The sequence below is a fragment of the Radiomyces spectabilis genome, assembly GCF_025331425.1.
Source record: "Radiomyces spectabilis strain NRRL 2753 chromosome Unknown BYT42scaffold_5, whole genome shotgun sequence".
Taxonomy (NCBI): Eukaryota; Fungi; Mucoromycota; class Mucoromycetes; order Mucorales; family Radiomycetaceae; genus Radiomyces; species Radiomyces spectabilis.
The window spans coordinates 1,556,983-1,583,021 of record NW_026251930.1 but is presented as its reverse complement, the minus strand read 5'-3'; the positions used below and the strand labels follow the sequence as shown (position 1 = coordinate 1,583,021).

Genomic DNA, 26,039 nt, shown 5'->3' with positions numbered 1-26,039 from the left:
TTTCTGGAGTCAATGATTATATAGGATTGCTGCGATAAATATCTGGGACTGTATAGAAAAATGAATGATAATAAAAACTGGATATATCTATCCTGGCCACGCTTAAGCCTGAGTAACAGATAATCAGATCCAAAAATGAGAGTCGTATCTAGCAATATAAAATACACAATATCCATTTACTTCATCGAGAAATAGCAATAACGCTTCTTCCCACACCCCACGTTTGAACTCAAACCTATATTCATGCGGCAGTATATAAATCCGAACTAGTAGAAGCAAGTTCCTGACGAAAAGTGGAGCATAATTATAACTATGCATCCAACGACATGGATATTGCTGATCATGAGAAGGAAATACGTCGTACTGTAATTTTACGAGTTCCCGGCGTCAAGATAATCTCTAGCTGCTCACGGTCTGGCGGCTGCGTGCCACACAACACAGTAAGCTAGTCCACTAATAATCTCCTCCAATCACAAATGAGCGAAACTAATGACGTCATCCAAGCTGCTCTTGCTCTTGTCGCGTTTTTTGGCGCGTTTTTTTCCCCTTTTCCGCTTCACGTTTTTTCAATCCCTCCGTATTTTTTTCTCCTTTTACTGCGTTTATCATCTTCACTACTCTCACTGTTTTTTTACTGCTACTGCACACATCGTTCCTATTTTCCTTGTTCTCACTACCATGCTCGTCCGCTCTGAGACCAACGTTGATGAGCTTGCCATAAGGATGAGCGAGATGGCAGTGAATACCCATGATATCACCGACGCTTCAGTTGACTGCAAAATTCTGGACACCGTCATTAAAATTGCGTAAACTCACCTTGAAAGATGACATGTCAGAAACGGTGATTCAGAAAACGAAGACCCGCGTGCACAAAAAGGCGCTGCGCAAGTACAGCCAAGATGATGATCGTAAGGTCAAACCATGCGCAGCAAAAAAATTAACCGAGTCGTAAAGGTCGGTTACGTCAAAAGCCAGCATATATTGTATTTGGTATTAATTGACTGCGTTGTTTTTGATAGATGTAAAAGAGCGCCAAGTCACTGAAAAAGGTATGATGAGTTCATATACATAAATTTGCACAACGGTAACTAACTTAACACTTTGCCAATCTGATGCAGAAGAAGTATTCTACGACGCGGTTGACTGGTGCCTTGAAGGTGAAGAAGAAGAATACTTTGACGCTATGGGTATTGGTGATCCATATTGGATTGCTGAAACTTGCTGTGGTATATCCACTACTTGTCGTATTATCCATCCTAGACTGGTGTTCCCAACAGGAAAGATCGGGATCTAGACGTGTGTCCATTCTGAGTGAGCTTCTCCATTAGAACACCGATTGAACCTCTTCATCCATAACTTGGATCTATCGCCGAGATCAATTCATACGGGTAACGCTGTCACATCACAGCATGTGGATCCTTCCTAATACCCTTATAACCGAGGACTGCTCACTGATAATTATTAATTCAGACTCAAGACTAAAGCATAAATAGGCATCTCACATTAATCGAAATAAAGATATCCAACAGTCTCAAAGGATTCTCATTGTCTCTTTTGTTCTAAATTCTCTCATATATCACAGAGTGGAATGATTTGTCCATAAAGCGCCGACTTCCCCTTCCAAACCAAGACCTCCCATTTGCTGTACGATAGCCGTAAAGTCACCGTCGTACCACTATCGGCTGCTGCTTCATTTAGATTCTGGTTGTTCTAAATTTCTTCGCAAGCTAACTGCTGGCAACCAATGACTGCATCAACCATTGCCTTCATCTTGGCGAACCTTACCGTCGCGATCGCTGTATCCGTGCTCTGCAATTTCGTCGTTATCTTCTTCGTCTTCAATGAATACAGGTTGGCTGCTGCGTCACACTCGTTTTCCACACGATCATCTTCTAATTGAGATGATCATTCGCCGTCCTCAAGTGCAAGCCTCTCAAATTCTTCGAAAATGAAGGCTACGTTGTTGGATACGACTTCCTTGACAACAGCATTGTCATACTGATTGTGAGTTCTTGCTGCTAATTGTGCCAATCGCCATGTTCTTCGGTTCGGAGCAAAGATCGGATCCATTCTTTGAATTCTCGTGATTCTACGCGATCATCTTTCTCAAAGCGATGATCGCCACCGTGCTGCAACACAGGGCTCTCCAACTGTTCGAGTACGACGTCCACATTCGCCTCACCTTCTTCTTCAATGGTCAGCTCTTGACGACGATTAGCTTGGAGTGGTGACATACGACTTTATACGCTTCCTATTCTTCTTGTGTTGTTTTGGCATGGTGGCCATCGAAGAGCCCCAGAGCTCCACTTGAATTTGGCACGCGATCGGAAGGATCAACAACAATTTCGCTAATCCAAGTCCTGCACCTGCCGTAACCTCGTAACTCACACCGCAGTTAACGTAATGGGGTTGATAATAAGCTGGGGCTGTTGGTGCCACTGCAATATATACTCCTTCATTCTCAACTTTGACAATTGAGCCCCAATGTTGTTCTTCACCATACACTCTTTGCTAATAGTATACTGGTGGGTATATGAAAATGGCGCGTTCATAATGTGAAAAGAGACTTACCATTCTTCTTCAGAACGTGCATGGTTGCCTCCGCGAAACATCTTTGGCCTCCTGACACTTCAATCCTGCGTCCACCATCGCTTCGCGCTCTGCAGTTTGCTGGGCCTGTCCAATGTCTACAGATTTACAAACGGGTACAACGGGATAAAAGCATCCTTGGCCTCCCGCTGCGTACATCATCTCTTCGTGATTGAACAGCTTCCTGGGATTCTTGGACGAGCGGTTTCGGAATGAGTACACTGACTGCATACTCGATGAGGCGTTCCAATGCCGTCCTCGACGCTGCCGCTTCCGCTACTGCTGCTTGCGCCACTGGTTCTTCTTGAGATTTTATACGCTGTTGCTTGCGCTTCGGCGACGGCTGCTGCTGCGGCTTCTGCTTCTTTGGCTTCCTTCAGCAGCGCAATTTCGACATTGACCAATATGAATATGGATCAACAATATCCATGGTATCAAATCACTACTTCCTTCTACTTCTTCTCAAGCTTAGCTTTTCTTGCAGATCATCCACCAAGGTGAGATTATGCAGTTTAATAACGGTGTCTAGCCTTTTGCAGTCAAATGGAATTTCTGTTATATCATGGGCACTCGCCGCCAGTTTGCTTATCATTGTGGCAAGCTTGTCAACATTGATATCAGAGCGAAGGAGCATGATATTATTCTAAAAAGAAAAATAAACGGTGGCTCCAGTAACAATAAAAACGGCAGAGAAGTCGAGGCGATAAACGCAGTAAAGTATAAAAGGAAAAAAAGAGCGCCAAAAATCGCGTCATGGCCAAAAGCAGCTCGATGACGTAATTATTCTCTAAGTCAGCTTTTGATTGGAGCAAAATCTACATATTAAAATCTTTGGGAAAATCACGCTTACGGTATGTTTGAACAGGAACTCAAAAGCCGGATTATCTTCTTCTCTTTCCATGATGATATGCTAAATACCTTTTTTCTTTTGCTTTTCTCTCTCTCTTTCTGTTTGCTTGATAAACCCTCACTATCATTGTATCAAGATCCCATCCGCATCCATCATCCAGACCATTCTTATCCCGTGTATATAAATTGGGTGAATCGACTACAATCCTCAAAAAGGCAAGCGTCGAGTGGTCTACCATCGATTTTGCTCCGGCAAAACAGACTTACCTCTCTTTTTTTCCATCCTTCTTCTAGCTTCGGTGTTCTCCGTTCTCTTTTTGCCTGACAAGTTCTGGATACTACAAGTTGACTTTCTCTCGCCATCCATCCATCCATCCATCTGGCGAAACTGGATGACGTCAAAGGCCATCGTCGGTGGCCTGACACTCTTTTTCATTGGAAAAACGCTTACGTGTCCTCTTAATGTTCCTCTCCTTTGGATTGCTTCTCATGATATGGTATTCGAGATGTCTTCCCGATTATTGTATTTTGTAGTTCATAGTTTGTATTTTGTATTTTGTATTTTATATTTCATGTACATATTCTTTTCGCAGTCTTTTCCTCTTTATTTCCCACAGAGTTTTTAGGAGGTTTTTACTGAATCGACCATTGTTTTTTTATCATCATGTACTTTATTTGTTTTTCTTTCTTTTTATTCGGGGGCTCTCGATATCTGGAATCCAACTCGAAATTACCGTCACTTCTGGCCGCGTCAATATTTTTTGCCTGCTCAAGCTGACCACCGATCCATCGCTTAACTGCCCTGGAAGCAATTTTATTTACCGCATCGAAGAAGCTTACCTGTGGTCCGTATTCATCTGTTTTTTTTTGTCCGGTATACCATTTGGTTCAAAGGCAAGTCTAATTTCTTTTCCTTTGCTATGATGTAATGAACGTATACTAATCCAAAATTTTTCAATGTCATATAATCCAAGTCATGTCAAGCGATCAATGGCTAAAACTCAAATAACAAAGGTAAAATATCTTGAAGAAATTTGAATCAATCAAAGAGCTTACTAGCTCATTTTTTTAGATACCCAACATACCCACACATCTTTCTAGATCGATTATAGCCTGGGCGGAATGGAACTGAGGAGGGGGGGGGGCGGAACCAGTGCTGCTTTGCGCGTGTTCAGAAACAAATCACGTTGCAATGTATGCCATAAGGTTGTCATTAATATACCAAAGTCCGTCAAGAGTTCTCGCCCAGGTTATGCCGTGTATGCGTTAGGCTTTTTGTCTGACGGAAGTCGCTCAATGTAAGAGGGCGGCCTCCGGTGGCAGGCGGCATCCATTGCACAGCGGGTGTACGGCTTGTTATAAGTGAACCTTTTTTGTGGCAAACTACTGCCAGACGGTGCTCAGCCAAAAACTAAATTAACGCCGGGAAAACTGGTAAAATTGCAGCACGACATAGTATTTTCTACGATCACTAATATTTTGCTGTTGGATCCATGTTCGGATTATGCTTTCACTTTTATAATATGTCATTCTCGGTTACAACCATACATCCAGGTTTCAGATGGAAAAAGATTGTTCCCCAACTTTGGGCCTGCAGTGAGTTGACTGAATAAGGCACACGCAAGGTCAAAAGCTCCTAGTAGAAGAAGTTGAATAAATAAGGGAAGCGAGGGAATAGCTTTTTAGATATTAAAGATTGAGCGATAGACCGAATCCAGTTTCGATTCCCTTGGCGATAAAATGGGCATATAAGACACTGCGGTAAGGGATGCGGCTCCATAGGGACGTTCCATAAAAGTCAAGAGTCATGGGATAGTGGATAGCGAGAAATTGAGGCAATGAAAATGATTTTACCCAATTTCCCCCCCCCAAAAAAAAAGTCCTATTCTTTCTTCGTTCTTCTATCTTTTCATTCGCCTTCGTCAATCGCTCAATGACTTCTAATTAACCATGCTCTTGCCTTATGGCCGCCACTTGGAGGATGATGGATGACAGCTCTGACAGCGGTTCACTGCTGCGCAGTCGCAAAGTGTGTTTTACTAACGAGTTACTTTGTTCTTAAGTGTAGTACGATATCCACGACTACCTCTAACGAACGATGAACGAACGACGACGTCAACCAGCTGATGCGAAACGGGTATTAACATGGTGCATTAGCGTATCTCATGGTTTTGCTTCTATAGAACACTAGGTACCTCACATACAGCGAACCGATAACGAGCCACGAACGACAAACGCCAGTCACTGAATCAGGTATTCAAACCAGTGTTCCGCATGCTTCTCATTTCTTTTTTTTTTTCGCAGGATTAGGTACGAACGATCTAATCGGACGAATGAGCCTCATTTGGCTTTGACATGTAAGTATCTTTCTTTTCACATATTTGTCATCGGCTGTCATCCATCATCCACATTGCTTTTTACTTGGCACATCCCCTGGCTCCGCTCTTTTGTAAAGGAGGTGGCGCAGACCCCAGCTGTCTCTTGTCAAGTCCAGTTTACTGTAGTTAAGATGTTTACTGCTTCGTTATGTAATAATTTTCTTCAAATCAACTTGATAACCTAAACTTGTATTAAATTGATAACAAGATTCACTATTCATCTGGCCATTCAAATATGCAATGATATTCTGAGTTTGTTATGGCCCGCGACGTACAATCACAGAAACCATTTTTTCGTCGTGCGATACGATAACACTAGATGCTTTTGGAACACGCCGCACAGGCACTGTAGGTACATGAACCACAATATATTAGACCTGCGAGACATGGGGATGATAATACAAAAAGATAGATGCAATCAAGATAAAAAGAAGGCGGGATGCAATAGGGAAGGCGAAATGATGAATGGGAAAGAATTTATGCAAACATGTCTTGGATCTCAAGATGAGCACCGTCCTTGGCATGGGCATCGGACGGTTCCGTTCGATCATCCAGCGGCTGACCATCAATATCTTCCTCGAGCGGCAGGCCATCTACATCATCGCCCTCCATTGGTTCACCATCAATGTCGTCCAAAGGCTCACCGTCCACACCTTCCTCAAGAGGTTCGCCATCGACGTCTTCTTCCATCGGTTGCCCGTCCACGTCCGCATCCGCCACATCTGCTGACGCTATTGCTTCTTTATCTGCTGAAGAAGCCGCCAACAAAATCGCTTCTTCTTTTTCGGAACTTGCCAACGGTGACGTTGACTGTGAATGTTCTCCAGCACTCGTAAGAGGCTGCCAGTTATCCGTGCGAGGGGCCGGATCGGATGACTTTTTCATAAAAGTCGCGTTGAGTTCATCAATAAAATGCTTGGGGAATACCATCCAATTTTCCCACACAGTGAGTACGCTGCTGATGTGTCGCTATTCAAAAAAAAAAAAAAAAAAAAGGATTTAGAACTTCCGTCCATCGGTCTTCTTCTCTTATATACATACTCGCACTTGCTCGGCTTTTAATCGCGCGCTGATTGATCGATAAATACCGTTCAGATGCTCAAATACAGGTGGTAGCCGCGGTTCAAATCTGGAAAAACAAAACATTGATGCTCAGCTCTCGGCCGTCGACCAAATCCACTATCCAAGAGCACTTACGATTGCCGATATTTCCACGCATTGGGTACATGAACACTGCTGTTATGTAAAATATCAGAAACGAGGTATAACCGTGCCAATTTAACCGATAGTGGGGTTTCAGGCAGCAATAACGATTTAATAACAAGGTCAATGACCTAATGACCAGCAAAAAAAAGGTTACTTATGATCATTATTATGACAAATGGTCGTTCGTCTAGACACACTTACTTCATCCGCCGCGTCAGCGTGGTCAATGGCAAAGGCCATAGCTCGTGCAATAGTGCCTCTTTTGAAAGTGACTTGTCGCAAAAGAATCTCCAGCCGTTGCCGGGCAATGGGACCCAATGTGCCCTTGGGAACATCTGATCCCTTCTCCTGCTCTTCATCCTCCGAATCAAGTAACATGTCCGCTTTCCCCTAAAATAAACAATCGCAATCCATGTTCAATTATTCGTGCTTTAGACTGTTTGACATCCATGTTTCGATAATTCACCTCGTCATTGAAAGGCACTTCTGGAGGTATCCACCATGCACCGCCCTCAAACATCTGGAATGGCTCGGTTCGCCAATCGGATTTGCTATCACCTTGCAAGATAGAATACAAGCGCCATCGATAATAGATGTGATCGGGAGACTATCAACAGATAATGAGGAACTGCCTGAATATAACTGATGCAAAAATCACGCTTACGGTATGTTTGAACAGGAACTCAAAAGCCGGATTATCTTTTTCTCTTTCCATGATGATATGCTAAATGGGTGACGTTAATTTCGATGGTGTCAATTGGCAATCGAGGGTTGGTTTAAAGACTTGCCTCGAACTGGGGACCGTGCTTAATGACGCGTTCAATCAATCGATGAATAATCTTGACACGATTCATATTGGTGGGTTTGGTAACTTTCACTTCGGCTCGAGGAACGACATTCTTTTACAGGGAGTATTAGTACCAAGACATAAAATGATCGACCATCTTTGTTAAGCCTACCGTTCCCACGGGTGATTTGACGATTTGAGCATTGAAGGGTAAGCCGGTTTGCATGGGCTGTTTTGCTTTTTCCAATACTGAGCAACATATGTCTCGGTCAGCCATTGCACACACGCGCGAAAAAAAGTCATCATGAGATGAGGTGATAAAATACCAAACATGGGTTGCGCCGGTAGTGGCACCGCTTTTCCCCATCCTACTTTCATGACATAGCCTTGGACATCCTTGCCATCCAAAGCCCGGAGGGCTTGCTCTGCATCCCTGCGTTCCATAAAACTGACAAAGCCGCAATTCCGGTTTCGATCGTGTTCCTCTTGCGACCGCGGCCACATAATCTTGACGGAAGCAATAGGTCCGTATCGACCAAACTCTTGACACAGCTGCATCTCATTGACCTTGGAAAGAACGTACAATCAGCACTTTATTCATCTCCACTCAAAATACGCAGATCCCAACTTACCGCTGGATTGATATTGCCGACATACAGGTTGGTGGTCCATGGATCGCCCAAATCATGAGATCCTTGGCGGTCCTCGAAGGCTAGTCAAAACGCAGACGTGGTTACCACGACTCATTCCCATCTTTTTTGGAGGCACCCAAGGATAGTTACCTGCTTTTAAAGTGATTCCTGCTGAAATATCACGGCCAGAAGATGAAGCTAAACAAATATGGTGAATAACTTGTAGGATCGATCCTGGTAATATTAGCGTTACCTGATGAACTGGATCGGGGCACTTTACGTAAACGATCATCCCGATCTTCTTGTTCTCTTTACATGATAAATTAGCGGTGAGTTTAATGCGGATGACGATGTTGTGATTCACTCGTTCACCAAGTTTACTTTTTGATTTCCTCCAGAAAGGTATCCAGATTGCGTTTCTTTTGAGATTTGGCTTCCTTGCGTGCGAGAGCCTAAGATCAATAAAGATCTCTTGTCATCAATACCCACAAACACGCCAAGATTTCCATACGGTAACAGTTCTTGCTTACATCATCCTCTTCATCGCTTTCTTCCTGATCGATCATCATTTTCGCTTTTCCTCCGGTGGTTTGGCCAGCTTTCACAAACGGCATAGGTTTCGTGCCTTCGCCTGCCTTGACGAACGGCATCGGCTTGATACTATTACCAGTCTCCTTTTTGGGAATAAGCGAAATGGATTTGGCTGCAGGTTTAGACACTGAAAATTTGGGCGACTCTTTCTTTTCGGACGTGAAATTGGAGCGATGGGACGTTTCGCCTGCTTTTGTGAAAGCAGGCGGCTTGGAGGACGGCGTTTCCCCAGCTTTCACAAATGCCGGTGTTTTGAACGAGGACGATTCGCCCGCTTTGACAAACGCTTGGGTCCGAGGAAACTGTTCTCCCGCTTTGACAAAAGAAGTAGGCTTAAAAGTTGATGGAGCCGGTCGTTCGTAATCCAGTTCGGAATCTATGACCGATTGACAATTGGTTGAGATGCCGTGTTCCTTGATTTGGATCTTGTGGACCCATGTCTCTTTTACCTCTTGCCACCATGGTCTGTTGGCGACTAGAAGATTTGATGCCGGTAACAAAGTCGGGTGCATCTTCGAAAGAAGCTACGAATTCTTCATACACTTTGGCCGCTTCTTCAGATTCTCTCTACGATGCAGACTGTGTGAGACGTTCCTGCTTTGAGAATTCTATGACGTATTGATGGATACCTTTTTCTTGAGTTCCAGTTCTTCTTTATGCTTTTGAAAGGGTGTTTTCCTGCTACTGCCGATTGAGAACGCCTGTAGTTTACTAGCGGCAATCGGCTAGACCAAAACCCCGGATTAGCAAAAGGATCAAGAAAAATGTCTTCCACTAGTATCTCTCATTTACTTTAATGACCACTGGAGGTTCTTCAGGAGACTCTGATCTTTCACGCTCGTCCTTTTTGGGATCCATTCTAAATCTGGTCCGTCTATGCACAGAAATAAAAATATGGTTGGTTCGCCACAGGAAAGAAAGGGCCCTCCTTTTTTGGTTCCAGGAACAGTCACGGTGATTCACAAGTTGCCAACCTCGAAAATTTATGCATCAAGGCTGCCTATGTCACCCTTTGAAATGCAGTACGTTATAACTGTCTTGAAGACGGCACCGCCTACCTGGCGAGGAATTTGGGTGATATACAATTTCGTTGTTGCGAGCAGGCGATCCACTCAAGAATTTGAAAGTGGTTACGCAGACCTGTTGGTCCTATACATTCAGAGAAAACATACATATCCATTTCGTTGGATGAAACCAACACAAAAGAAGATACTCTCTACTATAATCTTCGATTAACGGGGAAACATTAATGACAGCGAATGTCTTTTTCTGAATTGTAATTCATAATAAAGCGAATCGAAACGTTCTAACCATAGATTGACTTTGGGTGCTAGTGTGAGTGAGCGATTCTTGCAACCACCTTGATCATTGATTCGCAATATCCTTTTGTGGTATGACTGGAATCACATGACATCTGTGCTGAGTACTGTGCTGTACATTTAGTAGTATCATAGTTTTCATTCTGGGATTGATTAATGAAAGTTGGAAGATCGTCATGGATGGGGTGCATCGGCATATCTAACAATTGAGATGTGCGTCTGGATTTTAGGTTGATAATCATAAGAAAAAAGCCTTTTATTTCAAATAACGGAAAAGGATAAATCTGCAGGGACCCGACACAGATCCGCTTGCCAATAACATAGTGCCGAAACATCCAGAGTACTCGATAGATACCAAGACAAGTATTTAGCAGGATCACGACAATCCAGGAGGAACGAAGTTTTCAGCTTTTGCGGCATATTAGGTTAAGCCGTGATTGAATCACCGTTTCAACGGGATATTGCTTTTTGAATATGACGATTTTACCGTTTCAACTATGCATCCACTAAAAAAGGTTTAGATGCTCAATGCAGGTCGCCCTTTTTAGAGAAACGAGGAAAACTAGGGGGGAAAACTGGAATAAGATGCGATTCTATACTACTGACACTAAGGAGATAATACAATGCGAATTTTTTATATGCTATGATAAGGTTCTATTGGGATATGAATAGTTACATGCGTTCAAGAGGTTCAATGCCAATGAGTCGAAGGCCATTGGCGAGAGTGGTTTTGGCAGCCCAAAAAAGCAACATCCGTGGCTCCGCAATATGTTTGTCTGTATCTTTCACGCGTAACAGGTGATTCGCTTGGCTGATAGCGTGCGAAAGTTTAAAGAGATATTGAACAAGCGTACATGGATCCATAGTACGATAACTGCCACGCACAATGTCCGGAAATTGCGAGATAATTAATCCCAACTCAAAGGCTTCCTTTTCTTTCAGCAACGAAAGATCACAGTCCGGACGAATCGGGGTATTGGCATATCGTTCAATGCTACAGTACGCGTTAGACATGGTCATTGTTTTCCCAGAGTTTGAGATGGTCACTGGTTACTACTTACCCGCACATCCGTGCATAGGTGAACTGGAGGTACACTCCCGTATACCCCTGCGCTTTGGTCATCCGATCCCATGAGAATTGATAGTTCTTGATGCGTTTGGCTACCATATCCTGTACAATCACGGCGGAAGTACCCAATTTATCAGCAATGTAATGGATGGCATCCTGACCGACCAGGCCGTTATCGAGCCCTTGATCGTACAACTGATCGTATTTCATCTGGTTGCCTCCCTCTTGCATATTTTCCTCCATCTTTTCTTGAGCGGTGTCAAGAATATCTTGCAGGAATACTACCGTGCCTTTGCGGGTCGACATGCCGTTGATCCGTCCAAAGTTAACGTGATGCAACTCAGGGACATGACCATCGCGTTGTAAAAGTTGGTAAATCTTGAACACCTGTTGCAGATAAAGCGACTGTTCGGTTCCCACCACATACACAGCCTTATCGAACCCGTACTTTTCCTTGCGCAATGTCAAACTGGCCAAATCCCGGGTCAGGTACAGACTGGTACCGTCAGCGCGTCGCACAATGGGTTTGCCGAGTTTATACTGTTCCAGGTCCACGACCCACGCCCCATCATCGGTTTCGGTAATCAGATCACACTGCTTCAACTGCTGATGAACTTTGGCAATGTACGGTTCGGTTTCGGATTCACCAGAATATTGTTCGAATTCGATATTCAGACGCTTATAGATGGATGTATATGAACGAATACTCATCTCACGGAAGCGACGCCACTGCTCAAGAGCTTTTTCATCTCCTGCAAAAGAGAAGAAAAAAAAAACATAGAATGCCCATTGTCTGTTTAGCAAATCACTGGACACCTTTGTCTCTTCTTGTCTGAAATAAAACCCATACCATGCTCCATGCGTCTGAAATAATCATTTGCTTGTTGGTCGATATTGGGATCCTTTGCAGCGTCTGCATTGATTTTCACATACACTTCATAAAGGTGGTGAATAGGATCCTTGGCTAATGCAGTTTCGTCTCCATACTTTTCGAATCCAACTGCCAAAAGACCTGTAAAATTCAACTGTCAATGCGATTTCTCACTTTAGGCCGTGCCTTGCTGAGTCTACCATATTGCTTTCCCCAGTCGCCTAGGTAATTGATGCCTATCACACGGTATCCCATGGCTTCATGCACTCGTTTCACGAAATTGCCAATGATCGTACTTCGCAAGTGACCTGCATGAAATGGTTTGGCAATATTGGGGGAGCTGTAATCGATTACTACCGTCGGTTTTTCCACGCCTGTGCCTGAATATTCGCTCCAGCCATAACGTTCTTTTTGTGCATATACTTGGTGCAATGTCCGTTGAAGATAAGTCAAAGGTTGAACGGTGAATTCCAGAAAAGGACCTTGCGTGGCTGCTTTAGCAATGAAGGTGTCTGAAGCAAACTATCACCCCACCGCACCCCCCAAGGAAAAAAAACCAGTTTAAGGTGCATTGTCTCTATGAGAAAGTTATCCATGATTTCATACCTCTTTTGATAATCGATCGTGCCATAGAGTGGATGTTCGTGCTTCGGCGGCAGTGGACCCCAGTTTGTGTATGGGCAACCGGAACTGATATGGTGTGCCGGTTTTAGGGGTACCGAGCAATCCAACCAGTTGTGATTCTGTACATGAAGTGAATTGCAGTAGTTTCCTTGCGATAGCTGTCCTAGCTGATTGAGCCATGGATCAATGTAAGTATCACGACCAGGTGAGGCTGCGGCTGGTTGAGTTGAAGAATGATCAAGTCTTCTTTTCAGGCTCAGACAGGGGGGAGGGGGGGTGGGGTTGGAATAAGCCGGCTCAAAACATCCCATTTTCAAAAAGGGTTCCACCGTCCTTCCAACGGGGATAAAGTTGGTACTCCGCCACAAGCCAAATGCCCTGATGCTAATTTTTTTTTTTTTTTTGGGTGGGTTTGCGCCAATGGAGATCATTTTGCATGTCAATGATAGAGTAGTACGGATGCGATGTATGTTTACATTGCGAAGATTCTCTGCTCTGTTAGACCACAAGACTCTTTTGGGTGGTCCATTTTATTTTTAAATACATCATCTGAATGATTTATTTCGTGGATGCTCTAACGAGGTTCTGCGCAGAAAAAAAACCAAGATGCGTTGGGTGTCTGCAGCCGGGATTTGTCCTGTTCTTTTCAATGATGGCGAGAGTTCTCGTAGCCCAAGTTGGAGTGGAATCTTTTTCAATTGTAAACCGTGCCCCCATTTCTTTCTCATTTTTTGCAGCACTTTCTTTTTTGAATCTTGCCATTTATTTATCTATCGTGCATTCGTATTGCCATTGCATGTAAACAAAGCGAGCCAATGGTAAACACTTCTTATCTTATGGAGTCTAGAAGGGACGATCCTATAAGTATCATCCTCCACCGTCTGAGTCATACCAAGATTTATCCTCTTTTTTTCATATTCCATTTTTTTCCCCTTTGCTACTATCCAATTTTTTTTTCTTGCTCGCCCTCTTTGTTCTTTCCTTTCCTTGCCTCTCTTTCACAATACTCCATCACCCCGATTGTTCCATTTCTGCAAAATAGGAAATAATGACCAGTCACTCCAGGGAGTTGTTCTACGACAGCAGCAGCAGCATCCTTGTCTCGTGCACCAGCCGCGAAAGTTGTTCAACCAGTATCACGGAAGCCAGCTCACTCGTTCAATGCAATACGCATGACACCCAATATGGCGCTGCCAAAGTTAGCATGGAAGCGCTTCAAGCGGAAAAACCGGGTTATGGAACGTGCACTGTTTTCGGAGCATCAATGAATCTCGTGAATGCCATGATGGGCACTGGCATTATCGGGCTACCTTTGGCTTTGCATTACTGTGGATTCTGGCTCGGTCTGGTATGTTCGGTCATTGTCGCCTTCCTCACCGGTACCGCCATGCACCTTACAGTTCTCAGCGGCATGGCCCTTCACGAATATAGTTTGGGCGGTTTATGCCAATGTCTTTTAGGCGATATTGGATCACAAGTCGTTAATTTTATTGTATTCTTCCACACGGCTGGCACCGCGGTCTCTTATTACATCTGTAAGTTGAATACAAAAGGATCGGATTTATGGATCAGATGGACATGGATAACCAAACTCACAAAAAAACAAAAACAAATCATCAGTGTTGGGTGATACGCTACCGGCATTGCTCGGTCATTATTTTCCCCAAGTGCCGTATATCAGCGATCGACGGTATGCCGTGATTTGTTTTGGACTCTTTTGTGTAAGTCATTTATTTTTCCCCGGTTGGATTAAAAAACCCAAACTTCTATTTTTGTGTAATTTTGTGTATTTTTTCGTCGTATTGAACATGACCTTTCCTATTTTGTATAATCCAGAGTCTGCCACTAAGCCTGACGCGATCGACAGCACGTATCACCAAGTGGTCCACGTTGGGGGTCATGTTATTACCCTTTATGCTGTTGGGGATCATCATCCGTGTCCCCAAGTATGCACCATCCCCCTTGGAACTCGAAGTGGCGGCGGTTTCTCCAGACATGTTCAAGGGATTAGCAATCATGGGACTGGCATTTGGCTGTTCTCAAAACATCTTCGGCGTGTACCTGTCGCAACGAGATCAACGACCGTCCCAATGGCTTCACGCAACGTCGATTGCCATTCTCTTGGCATACCTGGCCAACTTTGTATTTGCTGTCATGGGATACCTTTGTTTCGGTAAAAATGTTCAGGCCAACGTCTTGCTTAACTTTCCCATGGATGACGGCGCCATTAATCTGGTACGTCTTGCTCTCGGCCTGTTCATGGTGCTCACCATACCGTAAGCGTATACAAAGCATACCGGTTCTTCCATGGAACCCTTTTTCTAACTTGGAGCGCTCAATTATTTAAGGCTTTGTATTCACCCATGTCGAGAAGCCGTACAAAAAATGATGGGGCTGAATGAGAACGGGCGCATCACGACAAATAAAGAACATGTGCTGGTCACCATCGGTGTCTTTATCCTTATTCTATGTTTCGGCGCCACGCTTACTTCCCTTGGTAAAGTCTTTGATGTGGTCGGTGGATTTTCCACTATCGCCTTGGGTAAGCATATCATCCCTAACCATCGCCAAATTTAATTCACTGTGCTGACTGTTCTAAAGGCTTCTTATTACCTGGGGCGGCTTACATCCGAATTTTCTTGCCTCACTTGATCTACGGCGAAGCAACAAAGCTTCCACTTTTGGAGCCTTCGCAAGGCAACGGACTGCAGCCTACGTGGGGTTTGATGGTGATCGCTTTTAGTCTAGTCTGTATTAGTTTCCCAATCATGTACTTTGCCATTGTAGACGCTATTCTGGCATAAACGTCATCCATCAAATACCCGTTATCCCAGTCTTCAACTTTGCATGCACGAATTCATTGAGGATAAGAGGATCCGATGGCAGTAACACGAGTGTCAGCCATAACATGGACAATGCAATACAAGCGTTCTATATGAAAGAAAATCGCAAAAAGATTGATGCAGGAGTGCCGTATACCAGGAGAAATGGAGTTTTGTCGGCGCGTGATCATCCCATCCGCCAGTAAGATGAGCCATGATTTGAGGGACACAATATTCCTATACTACCTAGAGATTATTCCCGAGATCAAACCACATAATATGACGCCAAACCCCCAAGTCATTATTGTCTTGTCTCTGTTTATTGATCAAGGAAGCGGGATTGACCGTCGAATAAAAGTATACAAGATCCGCGACATATATTTACTCATCAGCAGACGATTAAGTTTTTGTCGAGATACTGTAAAACGACAGAGTAATTCACAGGAATCAGTATCAAAAGCAACAGTTTGTTCTAGGGCTAAATACTGCTGCAGGAGAGGACGCTCATGGATATCATGGTGGTCTCATTATGCAAATGAGCATCATACTGTAACTTACTTTATTATGAATGCTGTTCAGACTTCTGTCATGCAATTCCAGAATCCTAAGGCAAACTGAACCTTTCCCAAACATATTGACATTCTGATAAGTGAGGCGCATAAACATTACAAGGACGAATCCAGGCAAAGGCATTTTTTGTCAATATAAAAATGGTCAAGATCAATCTCAATTTAAACGCGCTCAACTGGGGACCAAGACGTGGACCGTCAAAATATAGAAGGTAAATATCAATGCATAGTTGTAAAAAAAAGTTGCTACATTGAATCTGTAGGCGTCGAAGATGGATCTATGGAGATGATGCTGTTGGGCAGTGCCGTGCCGTGCTGTGCTTGCCAAGCGCCCTGAGCTAAAAAACAAATGTAATTTTAAAAATTGGCAACATGCATACATTTCATCCATCATTTAATCCATAGGGCCTTTTGATCAAGCATAAAGGCGTAAAAATAAACTATTTTATACCTTGATATCATTGATTACCTCTTTCACGATGTGACCCTGTCGTTACCATTGTCACAATACAGTTTTATGAAAATACGAACGCAACTTGGATTATAGGTTCTGCAATGTCCCGGCTCAATTTGGTGCGACTTGCACGACGAACAAGGTATCAAAGTCTTTTTGGATTTGGGGTTGGAGCACGCCATCGTACCTGTCACGAAAAACCTCGGCGTTTTAAAATGACAAGGATCATGGTCTTTTTTTTCCTTCTTTTTGACATGTCCAACCTGGCAACAAATCCCCCACGAGCATATCATGTGGCAAAAGATCATCCTTTAGCTTTGTGTTTCTTGCTGTTCACAGCAAAAAAAAAACAAACAAACAAAGAATGTCATTTTCATCACTCGCTGAACAAACAAGAAAAAATGGCAGATGAATAAGTATTTTAAAGTTTCTTTATCGAAGCAGAAAAAGAAAAAGGTTATCTTGCCCGCCAGGCCCACTTGGCCCGCTTATCTTTAACATGTGAAACTTTCAAAAAAGCGGTTTCGGATTATTTTATTTTGGGGGCCGAGCCAAAAGTGGCATTCACTGATTGGGCGAAAAGCGTGATTTTTGGTTTCTGTCCACAGCTCCGGCTTTTTCTGGGGTCACACAAGCCACCCCGTCAAATTCCAACCTTTGAGCCGGCCTCCATTTATATTCCTCGAGCCAACCCAAAAACAAGGCCGCAGAAAATCTTTCTTTTTCATCTTTCGTTCCCCATCTTTTTTAACCAAGTTAACGAGGAGCGACTACATCTAGACGCACCTCATATCATTGAATAGAAAAGACGGTAAATTATCTACTCCTTATTCAATGGATGTAACTATGCCTACCAGTGCATGAATTCATCTTGTCGATACTGGTCCAGTAGAATAACCTTATTAACTGTATTTGTTGTTCCTCTTCTACCACTAGTTCGCGAACCATCTAGCTTCTGTTCACAACCCACACAGAGGATACAAGCGCTGCAGTGACCGACCCAAAAAGAACTTCTAAAATCCTTTGATTTCTCCAAACTTTCCAATTTCCAATATGGCCCCTCCTCATTCTAACGAATACTCCACTGCTTCTCCTGTGTCTTCTGTGGCGGCTCCACTCTTCAAAGTGAATGCTCCCAATGTTCAGTACACCGACGAACACATCTTGTCGGAATACACCTACAATAACACCGTCATCAACAAGCAAGCCGATGGCTCCATGGTCGTTGAACCCGTCAACCAAGTCTACCATTTCAAGACCGAACGCGCCGTTCCTCGTGTTGGGTAAATGATTCTTCCGTCCTTTATTTTTTTCTTTTTCTCTTGTCTTTCCCGCTGCCTTGGGCTTTTTTTGTCTGGGTATAATTTTCTTTTTTTGTGCACGTTATCTGAGTGTGAATGCTAAGATTTCCCGTGAGTTTAGTTTGATGATGGTTGGTTGGGGTGGCAACAACGGTACGACTTTGACTGCTTCCATTGTGGCGCACAAGCGTAAATTGACATGGCGCAACAAGTCCGGCGTCCATTCCCCTAATTACTGGGGTTCGGTCACTCAGGCATCGACGGTGCGTCTTGGTGTAGATGCCAACGGCGAAGATGTGTACATTCCCTTGTCGCAGATGTTGCCCTTGGTCAATCCTACCGATCTTGTCATCAGCGGTTGGGATATCTCTGGCAAGAACCTCGCCGAAGGTATGGAGCGTGCTCAGGTCCTCGAGTATGATCTCCAACGTCAAGTCTATGACGAATTGGCTACCATGAAGCCTTTGCCTTCCATTTACTACCCCGATTTCATCGCCGCCAATCAATCGGATCGTGCGGATAACCTTATTGAAGGTCAAGATAAGCGCAAGCACGTCGAACACATCAAGAAGGATATTCGTGATTTCAAGATTGCCAACCAGTTGGACAAGGTCATTGTTGTCTGGACCGCCAACACTGAACGTTATGCCGAAATCATTGAAGGCGTCAACGACACTGCTGAGAACTTCCTCAAGGCCGTTGAATCTTCCCACGATGAAGTTGCTCCTTCCTCCATCTTTGCTTTGGCTTGTATCGAAGAAAACGTGCCTTTCATCAACGGTTCCCCCCAGAACACTTTTGTTCCCGGTCTTTTGCAACTCGCAGAACAACACCGTGCCTTCATCGGTGGTGATGACTTCAAGTCCGGTCAGACCAAGTTCAAGTCGGCTATTGTTGACTTCCTCGTCAACGCCGGTATCAAGCCTGTGGCCATCACTTCTTACAACCATTTGGGTAACAATGATGGTAAGAACTTGTCGTCTCACAAGCAGTTCCGAAGCAAGGAAATCTCCAAATCCACCGTGGTCGATGACATGGTGGCTGCCAACCACGTGCTGTACCAAAAGGACGAACATCCCGATCACACCGTCGTTATCAAGTATGTTCCTTCCGTGGGTGACTCCAAGCGTGCTTTGGATGAATATGAGTGCGATATTTTCATGGGGGGTCGCCAATCGATTTCTGTCTACAACATTTGTGAAGACTCCTTGTTGGCTTCTCCTTTGATCATCGATCTCGTCGTCATGGCCGAATTGATGACCCGTATCCAGTACAAGACCGGTGAAATGACCAAGTTCAGCACCTTCCACAGTGTCATGTCCATTTTGAGCTGTAAGTATCCAGGTGGCTTGATCTCGATGGGTGGAATGGGTTTTGGGCAATTTGTGGGCAAAAGTTTGAGGGAAAATGGTTCACTAAATGCTGTTATGTCATTGCAATAGATATGCTCAAAGCTCCTATGGTGTCTCCTAACACCCCTGTGGTGAACGCTTTGGGTAGACAGCGCACTGCTATTGAAAACATCTTCAGAGCTTGTGTTGGTTTGGCTCCCAACAACGAAATGGGCTTGGAACACAAGATCTGGAAGCAGTAAATCTACCTGAGCTCATGATCTGACGGATGTTGATTATCAACCCTCATTTGATCAGTAATAAAACATGATTTTCTCTGTTTTGTCCTCAACCTTCTCTCTCAATTTGTGTGTGCACTTGTGTTGTGCGTTTGTGTTGCATTGGTGGATATGCTATAATATGGGATATGCAATGTCACTACGAATTACTATTGTTGCTGGTGGAGGGGCAAATGTAAACGGAAATAGCGGAAACATTAACAAGGCACATATTGCTCTTTATTCGACAAGGATATCAACCGTTTAATCAAGTTCCATGCCAGAGGCGACACGTCGTTGTTGTGGGGCAGGGGCGGGCGGTCCAGAAAACAAACTGCTCATCAAATCTTGCAACATGTTGCCCTGCTTTCTCGGCTTAGGAATATTGAAAAATACCGCACCAATGTCGTCCAATAGCTAAGCATCGTGTCAGTATGGCCCTTTTCCCTGTATCGCCTACATAGTACTTACCTCATCAAATCCCTTGTGAGGACCATATAATTCGTTGTATTTGGTTCGCAACTGTCTAAAGAAATCCGCACTGTCACGTTGACATGTTAACAACATCAACTGCGCAAAATTGGTCCATGAATCATCGTAAACAGGGAGCTGAACAGGTTCGTCGGCAGGAGCACAACGGAAAGGCAACGATTCTGTCGTTTTTGGTTGAGCCGCTTTCACGTAACTGGCAAGAGCCAAGGTGGCATGGTGAATGTTTTTCATCGCAAGAAGCCTAGTCACATATTCATATAACACATCAGCGGAATGTCCCTCGTTGAAGTTGCTTCTTTTTCCGATCCAAAAAAATACATACTGAAGGACGATCCTTGCAATGTGGAATCCTTCCAAGGGACCTTCTTCCTCTTTTGTCCATGCAGATGCCAACTCGCCCAATACTTCCGCGCTATGGTCAGTGCCCACCAACAAATGCTCCTCAGCTTGCTGGAAACGTCCCTCTTTGGATAACAAAGAAAACCCGGAGCATGAGCACTTCATTTATCTATCTTTTGGACAGCCGTTTTGTCCTGCCTTTTCCTTACCTTGGTAAAACATGGTTCCGACAAAGTCATGCAACTCGGGGTCGCCTTCTCTGTATTCGCCATTTTTCTGTGTCCAGCTAATATTCGCCATATCAGGTTGACCCGTTGTTATGGTTTATTCTGACATATTGCCTGTATAACGTTTACCTGAAAGCGCTGGAAATGTACGTTTTGCGGCCGGCTTCCTTGGGAGAGTATAAGCTCAACAATTCCACCACACGATCTAAAGTCCGAGTGAGATGATGTTGAGATGAAAACATGCGGGTAAGGAAAGGGGTAGTTCTTTTTTTTTTCTTTACCGAGGGAAGCGGCGTCGACTGGGACATTGGCGATCTTGTAAGTTTCCAACATGTAGTTGGCTAAATCGGCGCCCGAAGTGCTTTGACCATGTTGCATCAGGGACAACGCCCCGTCGTGCAACAGTTGAATAGTGTGGTCATATTTTTGTTGTTTGTTATAACTAAGTGAGATGAACAGGGAAGAAGAAGAAGAAGAAGAGGTCCAAAGTAAGCACGCGTACTACAAGGGAGAGCGTCTTCAGTAATAGCCACACTTACCGTCGTGCCACGGTTCGGTACATCTGGTGAGCTTCATAGTAATTGCCTGCATTGACAGATGCTTTCAGCTTTTCCAGGGTCTTTTGAGTGCCTTTATTTGCCATGATGTAATTAAGAAAGAAATAGAAAGAAACACCAACACCTGTTTCGCCAAAGCGGCTTTTGAAATCTTAAAGATTCTCTTTCTCTGGGTCTCTGCACTCTGCGGAAGAAAATTGACAGATCTGTCTGACTGGTCATCCCCATCAAGTATCAAGCTTCATTTCCGCTTATAATATGATATATTTGTACTGTAGCTCGATTGCATGCTTAGCAGATTTATTAATGCACATATTACTGAGCACGCTGATACATATATTTTAATCAATCATCGCATTTCCATGAATATTTAATATACAACTTCCATGCGGCCGTCATGTTGCTGTAGCTAAGCTGTTGTAGCGCGTTTATCCTTGCAAAATTGCTCCAAATGCACTTTATGGAGAGTCAATTTCGAACATACTCGAGTCCATGCCGATATCGTAGAGCGCACGGGTGTGACGTCGATTTCAGCCGGCTGGCGGGTCCGTATGTTTTCACAGCACGCTCCTAAATTTTTGGGTCGCAAAAAGCGAGCGTGCAGCTGTCGTCTGTTCCTTGGTTTTTTTCTTTCTAGACACTGCGTGATTAAATAACGAGACGTCATGGCAGATCCATCGCAGCAACATTCGTTGCATTCGCCGCAGTTACAACAAAACCAACAACAGGCCCAGTCGACGCCGTCCACGCCATCGTCGCAACCAACTTCGTCGCAGCCCCACCTACCACAGCAACAACAGCACAGCGTAGGAGACTTGAACTTTTCTATCCAAGATATTCTCGGTGATAATGGGACTTCCACCAACGATTCATCCTTCCAAAATATTGTCCATGACTTAAATAATAATATTCCTAATAATGCATCGTATTCGCATTTACCCATGGAATTGCAACATCTCTTCACTAATCACGGAACCGACGATTTATTGTCAGCTTCAGCATCTCCTTCGGCAGGATCCGACGCGTCCTCTTTGAGTGTATCCCAACAACCTTTACCGTGGGAAACTCCAATCATGGACGACTCACAACACTCTCAACAGTCTTTACCCCATGGGGCAACGCCCGTGGGCGCCGTGGCTTCGACTTCAGCACCGACCATGCCTTCCTCGGTCTCTAGGACAATGCCTCCCATGTCGCAATCCCACGCATCACCCGCTCAACCATTTGTCCCTTCGCCGGTTCAGGCAACGGCACAAACACCTAGACAACTGCCTGTCCACACCGCGTTACAACAGACTCCTTTACAGAGTCCCATGCAAACACCTCTGTCGTCCGCGACACCGTATATGGGCACACCTACCAATTACAGCCCGGCGCCAGGACCTGCGTCTTTACAAATGTCTGTTCCCACCCCAACTCCTCCTCCACCTCAGTCTATACCCTTTCCTACCATGTCAGCTTCGCCGATCGCTTCGAGACCCATCATACCAACCACATCGTCTAAACCACAGAGTACAGGAGGTGAGGCAGTGTAGTAGCGTTTCTATGCAACATCGACTCTAAATCCATTATTTTTAATTGTTCCAGCGGCTTCCATGACACTGCTGGATGAAATCACATCTCAGTTATCGCCTGAACGCAAGGAGAAATTCATTGCACTATTTCGGGAACTTCAGGTGGGTTGATTTTTCTGTCACTTATAGCAATAATCCCGTTCATGCGACTGATTTTTTTGTTTCGCTTCTACTTTAGCAAAATGCCGTAACGGCCGATCAATTTCTATCGCAGGCAAAAATGCTTTTGGGGCAACAGCAATATCAACAGCTTGAGAATTTGAAGAATAAACCCAGTCCCAAACCAACGCCCACTTACAGCGAGAGTCCAGAACGGAAACGCAACGTATCCAGCTCTCAACTACGTGCGGAAGATGCCCAGCGTGCTATGCCAGGTTTAGGGTAAAGAGAAACCATCTTCCTCTATATATGATTTTTCTCTGTCTAATGGATGTAGTGCATCACATAGTAAACGTGCACGGGGCGACACAAGTGCTGCATCCAAATCACCGTCTGTAGCAAGCTCAGTTACGCCAACCACCTATCCTCCGATTCCACAACAGTAAGTCATGCTACTTTTTTTTTTTGGAATATGGGTATTCATGTTATTTCGCAAAAAGTAGACCAGCAGGACAAGCGATGGATGGACGAAGACTCGATTACACCAATCCCACGAACGCTTTAAATTACACTGGAGTAAATCTGAAAGAGGAATCAGATCAGCTTCTGCGGGATGGTGACAAGCTGTCAGCGGGTGCGGTGGCTCCACCGGAACGAGCGCCCACTCAAGGCTTCTTGAATTCAGACTTGCTTCAAGAGCGACTCACAAAAATCGGTAAGCAGTAAAGACAAAGACATAGCGGAAGACGTATTCATGTATACTTCCAGTAGCTTCGACAGAGACTATCAACCAAATAGATTCGGACGTGCTTGGGTATCTCGCACTAGCATGTCAGCAGCGGCTACGAACATTGATTGAAAAAATGATTGTCGCTTCAAAGCATCGTGTGCAGTCACAAACAGTGGAGACCGCCCCTTTGAATGCCAAAGGGCAGACGTTGTACAAAGTGGTGGATGTGCAAGACATCAAAAAGCAATTACTCGCCATTGAACGTGTCGAACGTGAAGAAGAACGAAAACGAAAAGAAGCCATTGCAGAGAAGGAACGAAGGGCACAGATGGGCGACGGTGATCACGAAGGCGGTGATGAAGATCGACCAGCCAAGAAAAAGAAGAAAAAGGAAATGGGTCCTGGTGTAACAGCCCGCAATATGAGCGAAGATATCCGGAAAAAGTTTACCAACGAGACAGCGTTGATGAGTGCCGGCGGTGTTCGCAAAAGTTGGATGATGGCCGGTCTAAGCGGAAAAGGAGGATCCGCCAGTTTGAGTTCAGGGGGAGCAGGAGGGGGAGGAGGAGTAGGAAGCAGCAGTAGTGGTGGTGGTGGTAGTAGTAGTGTTAATGCTACTGGCAGTGGCAGTGGCCATGTGAGCAATCCGCCACCATTGCACCGCCCACATCCAGCTACTCCATTGGGATCATCGGGTACACCACCTATGCAGGAGAGCCCTGCAGAAGAAGCGCCGCGTGGTCGAGGTCGACCTCGGGGTCGAAAAGCGCAAGGATCCGATGGTTCAAGGCGTGATCGAAACAGGGGTTACATGGGCTTGGAACGAGGTGATCACGGACGATCTCAAGACGGTGGTATTTTCTTGCCGCCTTCAACGATTGGACGTCCACGCCTAGGAGAACAAGGCATACGCAGAATTACCATGAACGATGCATTATTCGCCATAGAAAAGGAAGCCGAAGATCATCGCCAAACCGCACGTCGCACCTTGTTGAAAGCATACAATCAATGGCTCAAATAAAAAATAAAAAAAAGAGAAAGGAGAAAGCGAAATGCATCCAACTTATTGTAAACCCAAAAAGATGAAGTCTAAAAGCAGAATCACTGAGAATCGAACTCGTCGAGAATTGTGTTACAAATGCAGAAGATGAGGTTCGCTTTTTTTATTTTTCAACTTTCTGGCGGACGGAGCGTAGGAAATCGGTGACGTTGGCTTCATCAATTGGAGCACTGGGTAAATCATTGGTAGAGGGCTTTTGTCGTTTAGCCTGCATGGCAGCTCTTCGAGCATGGATCCTTTGAGCATTTTTGGAAAGCACGGCTTTCCGTCGTTCCGCGACGGACTGAGTGTTTTGCCGTGCTTGTTCGGTTTCTTCACGTAGTTGATTTAATCGTCGCATCTGTTCTTCTCTCTCTTCCTCGTCTTTGGCAAATGCATAGAAACCCACACCCTTTGTTCGGATTTCATGCGTGGCATCGTAATGAGGCATGTCCCGTTCAGCCAGTTGATCGGGATCGCGAGGTATAAAGACATGTTCAGGTGAAGGAGAACGAGATGGCGACCGGGAAGGTGATCGAGAAGGAATTTCGCTACGTCGTATAATACGTGTACGACCAAACTCATCGACATGCTCGACCCAAGGATCATCGTCGTCGTCTTCACCGTCACTGTAGCGTCTGCTCCGTCGGTCACGATCGTCGACGGACGAACGGCGTCTTCGTTTTCCTTGTGTTTCCTCGAGTTCTCGCTGCAAAACAAATAAAAGAAAAGAGTAAAAGTTTAATCGGTGGTCTTGCCAACGGACCAATGAGGGATTTCTTACCTCCAGAATGTACTTGCGATCAAAGTCAATGAGCCCTTCTTTATCTTCGTCGTCGTCTTCGTCATCGCTGGTTCGTCGTATCCGATTTCGCATGGCTTCGTAGATCTTTGCTTTTCTCTCGAGTGCTTGGCGGCTTCTTTCAAGTGAGTGGCTTTCGACTTCCTCCAAATGCACCTCTTCATCCCGCTTGGATCGTGCTGCAATGCCTTTGTTCTGCCTTGCCCACACAGTTGGTTTCTGCATTCAATAGAATCGATTTGGCATTTAGAATTCACTGTTCACCATTTAGCGTTACATTCACTGACTTGCCTTATCACTACGCTGTGGTGCTGCAGGACCATGCTTGGCTCCTGAGCGCATGCGTTCAAAGTGTTCCGACTGCTGGGCCAACTGTGCCTTTAGATCGACTACCTTGAAAAAAGCGGAGGGTCAGTTGGCTAGTGAAAATAAGTGACATGTCTGTCTCAAGAGAACGCTTACTGAAGAGGCGCTGACATCGATGACAGGTTTGGGTGGCATAATAGGGAA

General features: G+C 44.7%; 10 protein-coding genes across 10 annotated transcripts; 5 read left to right on the top strand and 5 right to left on the bottom strand.

Annotated features, from left to right (window-relative positions):
• Window positions 1-326: 326 nt before the first annotated feature.
• On the top strand, window positions 327-1,423 carry BYT42DRAFT_634683 (uncharacterized protein; the record flags this gene model as incomplete). The annotated part of the gene is made up of 4 exons (XM_051572481.1): window positions 327-440; window positions 770-908; window positions 1,020-1,049; window positions 1,119-1,423. 4 exons carry the CDS (start codon window positions 327-329, stop codon window positions 1,292-1,294), a joined length of 459 nt encoding a protein of 152 aa, XP_051424724.1. The 3' UTR covers window positions 1,295-1,423.
• Window positions 1,424-2,018: 595 nt separating this feature from the next.
• BYT42DRAFT_613218 (uncharacterized protein) lies at window positions 2,019-3,490 on the bottom strand (the record flags this gene model as incomplete). Its single annotated transcript, XM_051571708.1, has 5 exons — window positions 2,019-2,203; window positions 2,247-2,511; window positions 2,611-2,676; window positions 2,747-2,953; window positions 3,440-3,490. 5 exons carry the CDS (start codon window positions 3,488-3,490, stop codon window positions 2,019-2,021), a joined length of 774 nt encoding a protein of 257 aa, XP_051424723.1.
• A 2,517-nt stretch (window positions 3,491-6,007) lies between these two features.
• Window positions 6,008-10,000, bottom strand: BYT42DRAFT_566518 (uncharacterized protein). The gene is made up of 17 exons (XM_051567992.1): window positions 9,825-10,000; window positions 9,662-9,757; window positions 9,482-9,599; window positions 8,972-9,408; window positions 8,823-8,893; window positions 8,695-8,750; window positions 8,592-8,639; window positions 8,442-8,521; window positions 8,136-8,376; window positions 7,982-8,058; window positions 7,811-7,921; window positions 7,687-7,746; window positions 7,489-7,629; window positions 7,224-7,412; window positions 7,014-7,150; window positions 6,858-6,945; window positions 6,008-6,785 (listed from the first exon to the last, which is right to left on the bottom strand). Exons 1-17 carry the CDS (start codon window positions 9,888-9,890, stop codon window positions 6,294-6,296), a joined length of 2,508 nt encoding a protein of 835 aa, XP_051424722.1. The 5' UTR covers window positions 9,891-10,000; the 3' UTR covers window positions 6,008-6,293.
• A 1,023-nt stretch (window positions 10,001-11,023) lies between these two features.
• Window positions 11,024-13,095, bottom strand: BYT42DRAFT_593265 (arginyl-tRNA synthetase; the record flags this gene model as incomplete). Its single annotated transcript, XM_051570685.1, has 5 exons — window positions 11,024-11,345; window positions 11,413-12,172; window positions 12,271-12,432; window positions 12,492-12,813; window positions 12,898-13,095. 5 exons carry the CDS (start codon window positions 13,093-13,095, stop codon window positions 11,024-11,026), a joined length of 1,764 nt encoding a protein of 587 aa, XP_051424721.1.
• Window positions 13,096-13,820: 725 nt separating this feature from the next.
• BYT42DRAFT_566513 (transmembrane amino acid transporter protein-domain-containing protein) lies at window positions 13,821-16,179 on the top strand. The gene is made up of 5 exons (XM_051567991.1): window positions 13,821-14,450; window positions 14,536-14,636; window positions 14,752-15,191; window positions 15,264-15,457; window positions 15,517-16,179. Exons 1-5 carry the CDS (start codon window positions 13,964-13,966, stop codon window positions 15,717-15,719), a joined length of 1,425 nt encoding a protein of 474 aa, XP_051424720.1. The 5' UTR covers window positions 13,821-13,963; the 3' UTR covers window positions 15,720-16,179.
• A 786-nt stretch (window positions 16,180-16,965) lies between these two features.
• Window positions 16,966-17,233, top strand: BYT42DRAFT_566511 (uncharacterized protein; the record flags this gene model as incomplete). Its single annotated transcript, XM_051567990.1, has 1 exon — window positions 16,966-17,233. A coding segment is annotated over exon 1 (197 nt), but the record flags the coding sequence as incomplete, so codon positions are not given.
• A 220-nt stretch (window positions 17,234-17,453) lies between these two features.
• BYT42DRAFT_566508 (uncharacterized protein) lies at window positions 17,454-19,745 on the top strand. The gene is made up of 4 exons (XM_051567989.1): window positions 17,454-17,571; window positions 17,697-18,043; window positions 18,183-19,393; window positions 19,504-19,745. The coding sequence occupies exons 2-4, from the start codon at window positions 17,814-17,816 to the stop codon at window positions 19,653-19,655; spliced, it is 1,593 nt and encodes a 530-aa protein (XP_051424718.1). The 5' UTR covers window positions 17,454-17,571; window positions 17,697-17,813; the 3' UTR covers window positions 19,656-19,745.
• Window positions 19,746-19,748: 3 nt separating this feature from the next.
• On the bottom strand, window positions 19,749-21,396 carry BYT42DRAFT_531297 (uncharacterized protein). Its single transcript, XM_051565417.1, has 7 exons — window positions 21,268-21,396; window positions 21,010-21,170; window positions 20,858-20,933; window positions 20,711-20,787; window positions 20,485-20,626; window positions 20,142-20,403; window positions 19,749-20,087 (listed from the first exon to the last, which is right to left on the bottom strand). The coding sequence occupies exons 1-7, from the start codon at window positions 21,369-21,371 to the stop codon at window positions 19,935-19,937; spliced, it is 975 nt and encodes a 324-aa protein (XP_051424717.1). The 5' UTR covers window positions 21,372-21,396; the 3' UTR covers window positions 19,749-19,934.
• A 451-nt stretch (window positions 21,397-21,847) lies between these two features.
• BYT42DRAFT_305375 (transcription initiation factor TFIID component TAF4 family-domain-containing protein) lies at window positions 21,848-24,780 on the top strand. Its single transcript, XM_051562939.1, has 6 exons — window positions 21,848-22,806; window positions 22,873-22,961; window positions 23,038-23,240; window positions 23,308-23,400; window positions 23,459-23,673; window positions 23,730-24,780. Exons 1-6 carry the CDS (start codon window positions 21,951-21,953, stop codon window positions 24,707-24,709), a joined length of 2,436 nt encoding a protein of 811 aa, XP_051424716.1. The 5' UTR covers window positions 21,848-21,950; the 3' UTR covers window positions 24,710-24,780.
• Window positions 24,781-26,037, bottom strand: BYT42DRAFT_305395 (uncharacterized protein). Its single transcript, XM_051562940.1, has 3 exons — window positions 25,821-26,037; window positions 25,512-25,748; window positions 24,781-25,436 (listed from the first exon to the last, which is right to left on the bottom strand). Exons 1-3 carry the CDS (start codon window positions 25,869-25,871, stop codon window positions 24,852-24,854), a joined length of 873 nt encoding a protein of 290 aa, XP_051424715.1. The 5' UTR covers window positions 25,872-26,037; the 3' UTR covers window positions 24,781-24,851.
• Window positions 26,038-26,039: the final 2 nt, after the last annotated feature.